Below are 13,333 nucleotides of genomic sequence, written 5' to 3'. Positions count from 1 at the left end.
CGGAAGTGGTTAACATTTTATCATATTTGTTGGAAGTCTCTATCGGTTATATTGCTGAGATATGTTTTATTTGGAATCCAAGATAAAGAATTATGCTCTCATTATGTCAGGATCCTTCTCAGAGAAGAATTATTTATGACGAAGGCAGCTGTCGCTAGGCACTGGATGGGAGAGAGATCTTCTATTTCTCAGTGAAAAAATATAGATAGTGATAAAGTATTCAATGACAATATTGTATGCAAAAATAGAGTCTGCCCTCAAAAATGTATGTGAGAAGCGGTGAAATTCACCCTCACCCAGTCCTCGGGGGTGGCTCTAGCCAAAGCTCTGAGTAATTACTCTCCTAGTCTCTAACAAGTGGAGAGTCTGTTCTATACGCACGGGTATAAAAAAATGTAAGCCTCTATTTTGTACCTGTTGATAGATGTCTTTTTTGTATTACTTTCCTTAGTTGGATCCACACACTGTAAATTCTATGGGAAGTCATATGAGTTGTAAGTGTAATGCTGTACTTTTTCATATTACTGTATTCTTTAATAAAACAAGTAAAAAAAATGTAATGTACATATATTAGAAATCTGCAAAGCTCCCTGATTTATAAATGTAGGCTACATTTATGCCTTTGTGCTGCTTTTTGTAATAAACTGAAGCCAAAATGCAAAGCTGGATCATCTCACAATGGACACCAGTGGTGCTTAATGACATATACAACCCCTGACAAAAATTGTGGAATCACCGGCCTTGGAGGATGTTCATTCAGTTGTTTCATTTTGTAGAAAAAAAGCACATCCCAATCAGAGAAAGTTGGAGTCAGACTGATGAAGAGTTCTGTTTGACACTCATTAAGTCCATTCCTCTGAGACTGCAAGCTGTAATAAAACCCAGAGGTGGTGCAACAAAATACTAGTGATGTTTTGGAGTGTTTTTTTTGTTTGTTTGTTTTTCATGATTCCATAATTTGTTGTTTTTCCCAACCAAAGAGATCAAACCTGTGTGCTTTAATCATGCCAGTAGGGTTTAGTTTGTGTTACAGATGCAAGTTCCAGCCCAACCGCGGATCCTGTGATCAAAACTTAACAGCATCGGGTCGAGTTTTGCATCTGTTAATATGATCTAGAAACCACTGTCACTATAAATTTGCGTAAATTTGCTGTTAAATTAATTTTGTGCCCAGAAAAAAATCCATAAATTCCTCTTTACCTGAACTTCTGCCATCTGCGAGCTTGGTTAATTATAGTCAATATGAAACATCTAAATGATTCTAACATAAATTTAGTAGATTTTGTCACTGGAGTCTTCATATTTTGGAAAGGATATTACGGTCAAGTAAATTTATATTGTGGTGAGATAAGCACAAGATCACTCCATAGACTCCAAAGTACCATAGGCCACAAACCTCTATACTGACAATTGGTGGGAAAAAAAAGTGTTCTTCAAGGACTCCGCATTAGTGATGAGTGGAAGTTCTCGATACTCGAGTTTTCCTAGGGTGCTTGGGTGTGCACCGAGAATCGCAGGTGCTCGAGTGACATGTTCAAGTCCCCGCTCACTTATGTTTCGTGGCTGTTAGATGCAGCGCCCCAGAGTCCTGGTCGTTGCAGTACTGTGGCTCCGCCACTAAGGGGAGCTATGGTACGTCTGATGGCACTGAAGGAGTTCACCTGACCAGGTATCACAGACACCAATACATTTAACAGCCGGGCCTCCAGGGGGAGCTAAGGGTTCTATTCATTAGGCCACTCCTCACATACTGGTAAAACTGGGGGTCAGGCAGGAAGTTGGAGAGAAAGCTGACTGGGTTGGAACCAGGCAACACCTTGTGGCAGAGGGTGTTGTGGGGGAAGATTCGGTAGGGCCCCTGTCGGGGGTGGGATCCTGACAGAGGTCTGGCAACTTGAGAGAACGTCAAGGGACCGTGCCTGCTCAGCATAGCGGCGGTGCCCAAGGAAGGATTAGAAGCGAGATAGATTGTGCTGAGTGAGAAACGAGATCAAAGCAACAAGGAGAATACCAGTAGGAGTCGTGCTGTGAGACCGAGGCAACATCCTACTGAGGCGCACAACCGGCGGCCGGAACGCCGAGGAAGTATTCATACATCTAGCTTCAAGCAATACTTCAAACCAACGGCAGAACAGTCAGTCATAGGCGGGCTGTCTCACCTAAATCACCTACGAAGACATAGGGGGCAACCTGTGGAGAGGGGCGACTCTAGGGTCCCAGAAGAGCTCCGAGCCTACCCGTCATACGGGTGCCGTCCTAACCGTAACATCAGGGAGGGACGGAAGATTAGCAGAACATTATCTAATCGAGTTGTGAGGGAACTTAAGAAACAGACACAACAGTTGTGGGGACTTTCCGTAAGCACAGCAGGGAAGGATCACAACACATAGCGCTAGCAGGAAGGCACAGATTTCCACCTGCAAAGAGAACTCTGGAAGTGCCATTGGACCAGCCGGACTTGCGCAGCCTGGTTAACCGTATTCCGGATTGAGGACCCAGAGATCTTCAGTAAAGAGGTAAAGAGACTGCAACCTGGTGTCCTCGTTATTTACTGCACCGCACCACCATCATCCATTATATCTATCACTGTACGCCCCTCAGCAGGGTCACGGACCGGGCCTAGCCACCGTGACAACCCCAGAGCAGAGACTCAGAGGCCCGGTACCGGGTACCCCTCGGCCCTGCGGCAGTGGGGGCGCTACAACTTGGCATCACGAACAGGATCTACTTAAGCCTGAAGAATCAGGTCATGTGTGCCTTGGAACTGTGATTTATTATACTTGGACTGTACTTTATTGCAAAGACTGTGTGTTGCCATTTACCGCCAAAATCCGCCGCCATTACAGCGCTGAGGAGAGCGCAGGAAGAGAAGAGGGGCATGGAGTAGGCGTAGACCAGCTGAAGAGCGCGAAGGACAATGGCCGCCCAGTCTAAATATTGTTGCATCCTAAGGGCGGGCCCGTCAACAGGGGAGATCCGCCTCCTGATTTTCTATGGCGGGCGGAGGCCGAAGAAACGAAACTATGACTCAGATGAGGTGGGACTGGAGACTGGAGAAGGCCTGCAGAAAAGGATGGCCCCGCATCGACCCCCGTCACCGGAGGATTATTCGGATATGCCCCCGCTGGAGGACCTGGATCCGTGGGAGCTGTCGATGGGGCACCCGTTGCCTGCGCAGTCCCCAGCCGTGTGCCTCCCCCAGGGGAAAGGAGTGACGCTGGAGGAGTCACCCCAGGTAGGGGTACGGAGTGCTGCGACCCCCAGGGAGACCACCTCACCTCTGCACCAGACCCGGCCGCTGCTGCGGCCACTGGCGCTCCAGCATTCCTGCCGCCTGCTCCCAAAGAACCGGGGGGGCCAGACATGGGGCCCTTCCCTTGGGGAGAGTACAGGAATCACCTGATTGCGGAGTTCCAGCGGGAAGTGGAGCGGGAGGCGCGTGGTGAGCTGCTAGAGGGCTCCCTGCCGAAGTGGGGTGTCATGATTGTTTACCTGCCTCAGACAGGAAAGGGCTTCGTGCAGGAGATCGGGACAGCCCTGAGGGTCCGCATCACCCGGGATGAAGTGGAGCCCTGCCTGTGCGGAGACGGCGCCAAGTCCTTCCTGAAGCCGGGGGATGTGGTCACATATCGCCGGCACCTAAAGGGGAGCAGCTGGTGGGCCCGGGATATGCAGCGCTGCACCGCCGTTCTGGCGGTATCCCGAACCGAGGGGGAGGAGCTCGCCGCTGAAGCCGCTGCTGCCGCCGCCGCTGCTAGCATCATCCATCGACCCACACAGACCCTCATTGCAGCGCACGACCTGGTCGTGCAGAAGACCCGAACCCACGGGGTACACCTGGCTGCGGGAGTGGACTTGGAGTTCAGCCTATCCGGGCCGCAGAAAGCCACCTGCCAGGTAAAGCCTCGGTGGGGGCTGCCAGAAACTGAGTAGTGAATAAGTTTTAATGACTGTAAATAAGTTAACTGTTTTCACCATGTTGCTGCTAAAACCCGTCTAGGGTTATTCTTAAAGGGATCCCTTTGTTGACCCGGGATCCCTACTGCTTTTTGGTTATTTTCTATTTTCTTCTTTGTTATCAAGAACTGCCGCAATCAAGAACAGTGCATGATACAAACTGCTTGTAAATAGTTTGCACCTTCTTAAAGGTGCTCCCTACTGGTTTTACTTAAAGAGGGACTCTTTGCGAAGATACCGCACCGGAGCCTTTGCTGAGTACGGACTGGTAGCTTGAGAAGATGTGCTACCTCATACAGACTGGATCCCCTCTTAAAGGGGATGTTCACTTGTTGCACTTAAAGAATGGTATTGCTTTAAGACAGATAGATAGCAATAATGTCTTGACAAAAAGAAAGTGATGATGATGCCTACATGTAAAAGTTATATGTATCCAACTAGTTGATTGTAAGAAATGATTGGTAACGTTGATAGAAAAATGAGGACAGAGAGTGAACCCGTACGGGGTTAGTCAGTGAGTCCTCTTAGGAGCCATGTAAGGATGGTTCAGTGGTTCCAAACTGAAAGTAAATGTTATGTTCTATACTGTGTATAGTAGTTGAAAAGGCAGTAGGCCCGGGCTGAAAGGGGCGGTCCTGTAAAGAAAGGAGAGGCAGTAGGCCTGGAGCAGTTAGGACAGGCGGTCCTGCAGATTTAACGAAGGAGAATGAAAGAGAAAGTGTTAATTAATATTATAATGTTCAGAATAATTCTTTAGTGGGTCAGCTTGCAAGCCCTTAAAGAAGAAGTCAGTTTCATAATGTTTTATAAGTAACGTCTTTAGTGGATAGGAAGTATACGTCCTTAAAGGCAATGTCAATTTGTTATTCAAAAGTTTGCACTAAGTAGAATACCCGGTTGGGTAACAGGAGTTATTTATAGCCTGTAATTTATAATGTTTAACCATGTTTGTAACGTTCAAGTGTCCTCACCTCCCATAAAGGGAAGCTCTGTTCAAGCTTACTTATCGATATTACATTTTCAAAATTGTATGTCTTTTTGCTAACCTGTATTTTTGTTTTCTTCCCAGTCCAGGAGTACTGGATTTAACCGGGGGGAGTGCAGCGCCCCAGAGTCCTGGTCGTTGCAGTACTGTGGCTCCGCCACTAAGGGGAGCTATGGTACGTCTGATGGCACTGAAGGAGTTCACCTGACCAGGTATCACAGACACCAATACATTTAACAGCCGGGCCTCCAGGGGGAGCTAGGGGTTCTATTCATTAGGCCACTCCTCACATACTGGTAAAACTGGGGGTCAGGCAGGAAGTTGGAGAGAAAGCTGACTGGGTTGGAACCAGGCAACACCTTGTGGCAGAGGGTGTTGTGGGGGAAGATTCGGTAGGGCCCCTGTCGGGGGTGGGATCCTGACAGGTCTGGCAACTTGAGAGAACGTCAAGGGACCGTGCCTGCTCAGCATAGCGGCGGTGCCCAAGGAAGGATTAGAAGCGAGATAGATTGTGCTGAGTGAGAAACGAGATCAAAGCAACAAGGAGAATACCAGTAGGAGTCGTGCTGTGAGACCGAGGCAACATCCTACTGAGGCGCACAACCGGCGGCCGGAACGCCGAGGAAGTATTCATACATCTAGCTTCAAGCAATACTTCAAACCAACGGCAGGACAGTCAGTCATAGGCGGGCTGTCTCACCTAAATCACCTACGAAGACATAGGGGGCAACCTGTGGAGAGGGGCGACTCTAGGGTCCCGGAAGAGCTCCGAGCCTACCCGTCATACGGGTGCCGTCCTAACCGTAACATCAGGGAGGGACGGAAGATTAGCAGAACATCATCTAATCGAGTTGTGAGGGAACTTAAGAAACAGACACAACAGTTGTGGGGACTTTCCGTAAGCACAGCAGGGAAGGATCACAACACATAGCGCTAGCAGGAAGGCACAGATTTCCACCTGCAAAGGGAACTCTGGAGGTGCCATTGGACCGGCCGGACTTGCGCAGCCTGGTTAACCGTATTCCGGATTGAGGACCCAGAGATCTTCAGTAAAGAGGTAAAGAGACTGCAACCTGGTGTCCTCGTTATTTACTGCACCGCACCACCATCATCCATTATATCTATCACTGTACGCCCCTCAGCAGGGTCACGGACCGGGCCTAGCCACCGTGACAACCCCAGAGCAGAGACTCAGAGGCCCGGTACCGGGTACCCCTCGGCCCTGCGGCAGTGGGGGCGCTACATTAGACAGCCACAAAATATGAGGGAATTGCCTGACCAACACAATCAATCCCGGCATGCTTTGTGGCTGTCTAACAGCTGTGAAACATGCGGGCGTGGAGACTCGAGCATGTCACTACAGCACCCGCGATACTCGGTGCACACCCAAGCACCCTAGGCAAACTCGAGTAACGAGCACTTCCGCTCATCACTACTCAGCATGTATAACTTACAGTTACGAGCTCTGAAAAATATATCATGCCAAATGTTTGGCAAAGAACATTATCTCTTTATCTACTCTGACTTCCTCCTCCTTTCTTTGATAATGTATCTTCCTCTTGAAATGACTCCTACCTTAAACAAAAACTCCTTGACAGTTAAAAGGTTAATTACACTTGTGGGTAAAACTCTTCGTTTTAGGACAGAATATTATTATAATTTAGTCTTATTTGGGCAATTTTTTTTTCACCTTACAACTCATTCTTCTGCTGATCTGGTTGTTGATGCTGGCGTAAAAATTACCATCGGCAGCAAATTAGCAGTAAATAAACGCTGATCAACTTGTATACAGTATAGACTTTTGACGCGTGTTAACAGGCCAAAATGAGCTGGGCCTTAAATTATTTTCTGAGCTATATAGATTTCTTAGGTCATATGTAAGGCAGACAACAAGCCTCCTTTCTAGAACATGATTGTTTAAAATCCCCCATTTTATGCCTACAGCTCCCTAATAGACCCATGTATCTCCATGGGAACTACAAATAACTACAAATAATCTGTTTTTTTGTCTGATTTCTTTCCTTCCAACTTGTACTTCTTGCAAACCTTAGTTAGCAATAAGTAGGCGTAGACTTAATTAAGTTTTCCTTTCACGGATCCCAGTGAAATTAAAATTTCTGGTAAATTCTTCATTTTTTTTAAATACTATTACTACCAGAATGCAGACATCTTCAGGTGTCTTTGGTTTAGTAGACTTTTTACTTTTGTTAATTTCTTTGTACATTCAAGGAACCTGTAGCCTTAGAAAACACTATTTCCCTGCAGATTTAGGGTTATGCTAAGGGAAATAGCACTACAATGCTTCCAGCCGCCTTGCTGCAAGTGCGGCTACTGGGAGAAAATGAACGTTTTCCTCCCTGGAGCCTCTGGCTTTCAGTCATGGGAGTGTGTATGGAGTGGCTACAGTCACCGCTCTCCACACCACACACTATTCTGTAAGCGATGGCTGTAAGCACGGCCCAGCACTTTGATTGACAGGCGACTTTAATTCTAGGGCCCCATGGTGACTTTTAAGAGAATTTGTACAACGATGACAAGATTTCTACAAGTCTCGTTAGTTTCAAAATGGAATTGTTGAATAAATGATCTGTAAAACTGTATTTTGGCTGCACATGACAAATAAGCCTAAAGTAAGACTAGTAATAGGCAAATGTAGATGATTTCTACATGTGAGGTTCATGTAAATATGTTCTTTCAAAAAAAAAAAAAAAGGAAGCTCCAGAGTACATATCTACCATTGTTATAATTAAAGTAGTATGCAAACATGTACACTGCTTTCAGTGTTTGCTGAACAGAAGTTCACTCTGGCGCTTTAATACTCGGTATAGATTTTCTTCAATTGGATAAGGAACCAGTGCAATGAATGCAATTATCATAAAAAGTCGCTGGGTAATGTCTCATACAACAAAACTCCAAGAGGCTACACCACATATTTTGTAGAGAATATAGGATTGTTTTTTATTGCACTCTCCACACCACCGCTCAGCTATGGCACATAGTTCTATTTTATTATGAAAGCTTCTTTTAGGAAGAGGCTTTGTCCCTTGTTCCTCAGCACCCCCATAAACTGTCCAGAAAAGACAGTCCTGTCCTCTTCTTCTCATTCATGTTCTGTTCCTGGAAATCAGCACCACTAATGTCCATCAAACTAAGTTCAGACAAGTCAAGTTTATTTTTCCTGAAAAGGCCATACTCAATTTTTTAGAGCTTATACACATGGCTAATATTATAGATCTGTAAAGTAACCATCCCCAATAAAGTGCCCTCAAAATTTTATCTAAGATTTTCACGGAGGCACTTAAAAATGGAATTTACATAAGTATGCAAGAAACGGTACTTTGTCCTGAGACACCTGCTACAAGCAGCTAAAACAGTAATCCCTGTCACTGGTAGTCCCCAGATGCACCTTCCCTAGAGGAATAGTTTGCAGAAATTGCTCTGACCCAGCACATGGAGATGCTAGTTGCCCATTCCCTGTAGTAGAGGAGAAAAATCTCTACTAAGTGGTTCCACGAGGATACCTTTTAAGCTTCGCCATTTTATAGGGCCATCCAAATTAAAAAGCCTTCAGCTTAAACCGTTTGCGCCTCGTCTTCTTCACAATTCGCATTAGGTCTCATAGCCGCTTTTGAGACCCTCTATCCCTGTCGCCCATCTATCTTTGTTTGTCTCTTACCTGGTACGTTTTCTCAATCCTTTAACTGTTCCTTCCTACACTCTCTCGGCCTTTAAATAATTCCATGCGAGGCAGGTGACATTCCAGGGCCCCCTTTTCCGCCCTATTGTGACTCCTTTATGTCAGATCCTAATATTTTTGGTGTAAAATCTCATAGACTGGGAGGCGAGGATGTATATATGTTTGAATTGTTAGGTCTACCACTTTTCTAATGGCATTGAAGTTACATGGTAATAATACTTTCCGTTGTAACCGTTTGTACACCAAAAATTCTTAATGAAGCCTGAATTTGAAACAGTACTACGGGTGGGGGTGTTGGTCAGTTGTCTGCCCTTACGTAATGCTGCTCTTCAAATAATTATTTAGATTTATTATATATAATGTTATTATTAATATATATATATATATATACACACACACACACACTACTCAAAAAATAAAGGGAACACTAAAATCCCACATCCTATATATCACTGAATGAAATATTCCAGTTATAAATCTTTATTCATTACATAGTGGAATGTGTTGAGAACTATAAAACTTAAAAATGATCAACGTAAATCACAACTAATATCCCACGGAGGTCTGGAGTTGGAATGATGTTCAAAATGAAAGTCGAAAATGAAGTTACTGGCTGATCCAACTTCAGTGGAAATGCCTCAAGACAAGGAAATGATGCTCAGTAGTGTGTGTGGCCTCCACGTGCCTGTATGACCTCCCTACAACGCCTGGGCATGCTCCTGATGAGGCAGCGAATGGTCTAAAGCATCAGTCAACTCCTGGACAGTCTGTGGTGCAACATGATGTTGGTGGATTGTGCGAGACATGATGTTCCAGATGTGTTCAATCGGATTCAGGTCTGGGGAACGGGCTGGCCAGTCCATAGCTTCAATGCCTTCATCTTGCAGGAACTGCTGACACACTCCAGCCACGTGAGGTCTGGCATTGTCCTGCATTAGGAGGAACCCGGGGCCAACCGCACCAGCATATGGTCTCACAAGCGGTCTGAGGATCTCATCTTTGTACCTAATGGCAGTCAGGCTACCTCTGGCGAGCACATGGAGGGCTGTGCGGCCCTCCAAAGAAATGCCACCCCACACCGTTACTGACCCACTGCCAAACCGGTCATGCTGAAGGATGTTGCAGGCAGCAGATTGCTCTCCACAGCGTCTCCAGACTCTGTCACATGTACTCAGTGTGAACCTGCTTTCTTCTGTGAAGAGCACAGGGCGCTAGTGGTGAATTTGCCAATCCTGGTGTTCTGTGGCACATGCCAAGTGTCCTGCACGGTGTTGGGCTGTGAGCACAACCCTGATCTATGGACGTCGGGCACTCAGACCATCCTCATGGAGTCGGTTTCTAACCGTTTGTGCAGACACATGCACATTTGTGACCTGCTGGAGGTCATTTTGCAGGGCTCTGGCAGTGCTCCTCCTGTTCCTCCTTGCACAAAGACTGAGGTAGCGGTCCTGCTACTGGGTTGTTGCCCTCCTACGGCCCCCTTCACGTCTCCTGGTGTACTGGCCTGTCTCCTGGTAGCGCCTCCAGCCTCTGGACACTACACTGACAGACACAGCAAACCTTCTTTGCCACAGTTCGCATTGATGTGCCATCTTGGATGAGCTGCACTACCTGAGCCTCTTGTGTGGGTTGTGGAGTCTGTCTCATGCTACCACCATATACATATATATACACAGTTGGTACGGAGGAAAGTATTCAGACCCCTTTAAATTTGTCACTCTTTGTTTCAATGCATCCATTTGGTAAATTCAAAAAAGTTCATTTTTTTTCTCATTAATGTACACTCTGCACCCCATCTTGACTGAAAAAAACAGAAATGTATAAATTTTTGAAAATTTAATAAAAAAGTGAAATATCACATGGTCATAAGTATTCAGACCCTTTGCTCAGGCACTCATATTTAAGTCACATGCTATTCACTCATATTTAATTCACATGCTGTTCATTTCCTTGTGATCCTCCTTGATATTGTTCTACTCCTTCATTGGAGGCCAGCTGTGTTTAATTAAACTGATAGGACTTGATTTGGAAAGGCACACACGTGTCGATATAAGACCTCACAGCTCACAGTGCATGTCAGACCAAATGAGAATCATGAGGTCAAAGGAACTGGCCAAAAAGATCAGAGACAGAATTGTGGCAAGGCACAGATCTGGCCAAGGTTACAACAGAATTTCTGCAGTACTCAAGGTCCCTAAGAGCACAGTGGCCTCCACAATCCTTAAATGGAAGAAGTTTGGGACCACCAGAGGTTTTCCTAGACCTGGCCGTCCACCCAAACTGAGCAATTGTGGGAGAAGAGCCTTGGTGAGAGAGGTAAAAAAGAACCCCAAGATCACTGTGGCTGAGCTCCAGAGATGCAGTAGGGAGAAGGGAGAAAGTTCTACAAAGTCAACTATCACTGCAGCCCTCCACCAGTCAGGCTTTTATGGCAGAGTGGCCCAACGGAAGCCTCTCCTCAGTGCAAGACATCTGAAAGCCCGCATAGAGTTTACTAAAAAACACATGTAGGACTCCCAGACTATAAGAAATAAGATTCTCTGGTCTGATGAGACAAAGATAGACCTTTTTGGTGATAATTCTAAGCGGTATGTGTGGAGAAAACCAGGCACTGCTCATAACCTGCCCAATACAATCCCAACAGTGAAACATGGTGGTGGCAGCATCATGCTATGGGGGTGTTTTTCAGCTGCAGGGACAGGATGACTGATTGTCATTGAAGAAAACATGAATGCAGCCAAGTACAGAGATATCCTGGATGAAAACCTCTTCCAGAGTGCTCTGGACCTCAGACGTGGACGAAGGTTCACCTTCCAACAAGACAATAAGCGTAAGCACACAGCTAAAATAACAAAGAAGTGGATTCAGAACAACTCTGTGACCATTCATGACTGACCCAGCCAGAGCCCTGACCTAAACCCAATTGATTATCTCTGGAGAGACCTGAAAATGGCTGTCCACCAACATTCACCATCCAACCTGATGGAACTGAAGAGGATCTGCAAGGAAGAATGGCAGAGGACCCCCAAATCCAGGTGTGAAAAACTTGTTGCACAATTCCCAAGAAGACTCATGGCTGTACTAGCTTAAAGGGTGCTTCTACTCAATACTGAGCAAGGGGTCTGAATACTTTGACCATGTGATATTTCAGTTTTTCTTTTTTTAAAAAATTTGCAAACATTTCTACATTTCTGTTTTTTTTTCAGTCAAGATGGGGTGCAGAGTGTACAATGATGAGAAAAAAATGAACTTTTTTGAATTTGCCAAATGGCTGCAATGAAACGAAGAGTGAAAAATTTAAAGGGGTCTGAATACTTTCCATACCCACTGTGTATATAAATAAATAAATAAATATATATATACTGTATATTTATTTATTTATATTTTGTGTGTTATATAAAGGAGGGGGGATTCAGTAGATTATTATAATTATCTCTTTTTGATGCAGTAACACCCAATGATTCTTGGTGTAAAGAGTTCTGTTTTCACCAAATTGAAGACTCTCATACATATTAGACTAACATCACCCAAATCAGCCAATATCGACAGGCTCAGCCTACAGACTAGTGTGTATTGGGACCTCTCAACACTCCGCTTAACAGATGGTATCGGGAAAGATAAGGATCTGGTATGTTCGATTGATAAGGTGATAAGAAATTAGTGAGATAATAATGATTTTAATTTCTTCCAGTTTCTTTGCTTAAAGAATATTCGGACCTTCCTTTCAAACTGCATTGAGAAATTTGGGATGCGCCGAGCCGACCTCTTTGAAGCATTTGACCTGTTTGATGTCAGAGATTTTGGAAAGGTATATGCTTTGACACTTGTTAATCTGCACTTGTTGAATGCGAAGCTTGTAAATCTATTTAAATGGAACCTGTCAGGGTGGTTTACCATGGCCACCATGCCTTATTACTAGTGATGAGCGAATATACTCGTTACTCGATATTTCCCGAGCACGCTCGGGGGTCCTCCGAGTATTTGTTAGTGCTCGGAGATTTTGTTTTCCTCACCTCAGCTGAATGATTTACATCTTAGCCAGCTTGATTACATGTGGGGATTCCCTAGCAACCAGGCAACCCCCACATGTACTTATGCTGGCTAACAGATGTAAATCATTCAGCTGCGGCGCAAAAAACTAAATCTCCAAGCACTAAAAAATACTCGGAGGACACCCGAGCTCGGGAAATCTCGAGAAAGGAGTATATTCGCTCAGCACTACTTATTACATGACCTGACAATCTTTCCAAACACACTTCTGTCAGTTTTCTCTAAAATCAATAAAATGTTTAAAAAAAAATTGGCGAAACAGTATACTTATGACCTGTAAAGAATCAATTGGGTGTTGACAATGTACGGAAAAGTGTCCAACCCTGATTGGACACTCCCTACATCTACTGTAGTCACCACAAGCTTCTTTCAAATCTTGGCAAAGCGTTGTAATACAGAGAGGTGTATGCTGTATTCCGTGGGCATGTGTAGTACAGAGAGGTGTACGCTGTATTCCGTGGGCATGTGTAGTACAGAGAGGTGTACGCTGTATTCCTTGGGCATGTGCAGTACAGAGAGGTGTACGCTGAAATTCTTGGGCATGTGCAGTATAGAGAGGAGTATGCTGTATGCCTTGGGCATGTGCAGTACAGAGAGGTGTATGTTATATTCATTGAGAATGTGCAGTATAGAGAGGTGTATTT

General features: G+C 45.2%; 1 protein-coding gene across 4 annotated transcripts in view; it reads left to right on the top strand.

Moving 5' to 3' along the window:
- VAV1 (vav guanine nucleotide exchange factor 1) overlaps positions 1 to 13,333 on the top strand; it is a 157,587-nt gene that overhangs the window by 26,460 nt on the left and 117,794 nt on the right. For 3 of the 4 annotated variants that reach the window (XM_077295972.1, XM_077295971.1, XM_077295970.1), the window contains exon 2: positions 12,331 to 12,447. The exons of the other annotated variant lie outside the window; for it this stretch is intronic. In XM_077295972.1, the coding sequence (XP_077152087.1) occupies positions 12,331 to 12,447 (117 nt within the window). The remainder of the gene's footprint in view (positions 1 to 12,330; positions 12,448 to 13,333) is intronic. 4 annotated transcript variants of the gene reach the window in all.

The sequence above is a fragment of the Ranitomeya variabilis genome, chromosome 3, assembly GCF_051348905.1.
Source record: "Ranitomeya variabilis isolate aRanVar5 chromosome 3, aRanVar5.hap1, whole genome shotgun sequence".
Classification (NCBI taxonomy): domain Eukaryota; kingdom Metazoa; phylum Chordata; class Amphibia; order Anura; family Dendrobatidae; genus Ranitomeya; species Ranitomeya variabilis.
Note: the sequence above shows the minus strand (reverse complement) of the source record. Positions and strands in the feature narration are given on the sequence as shown.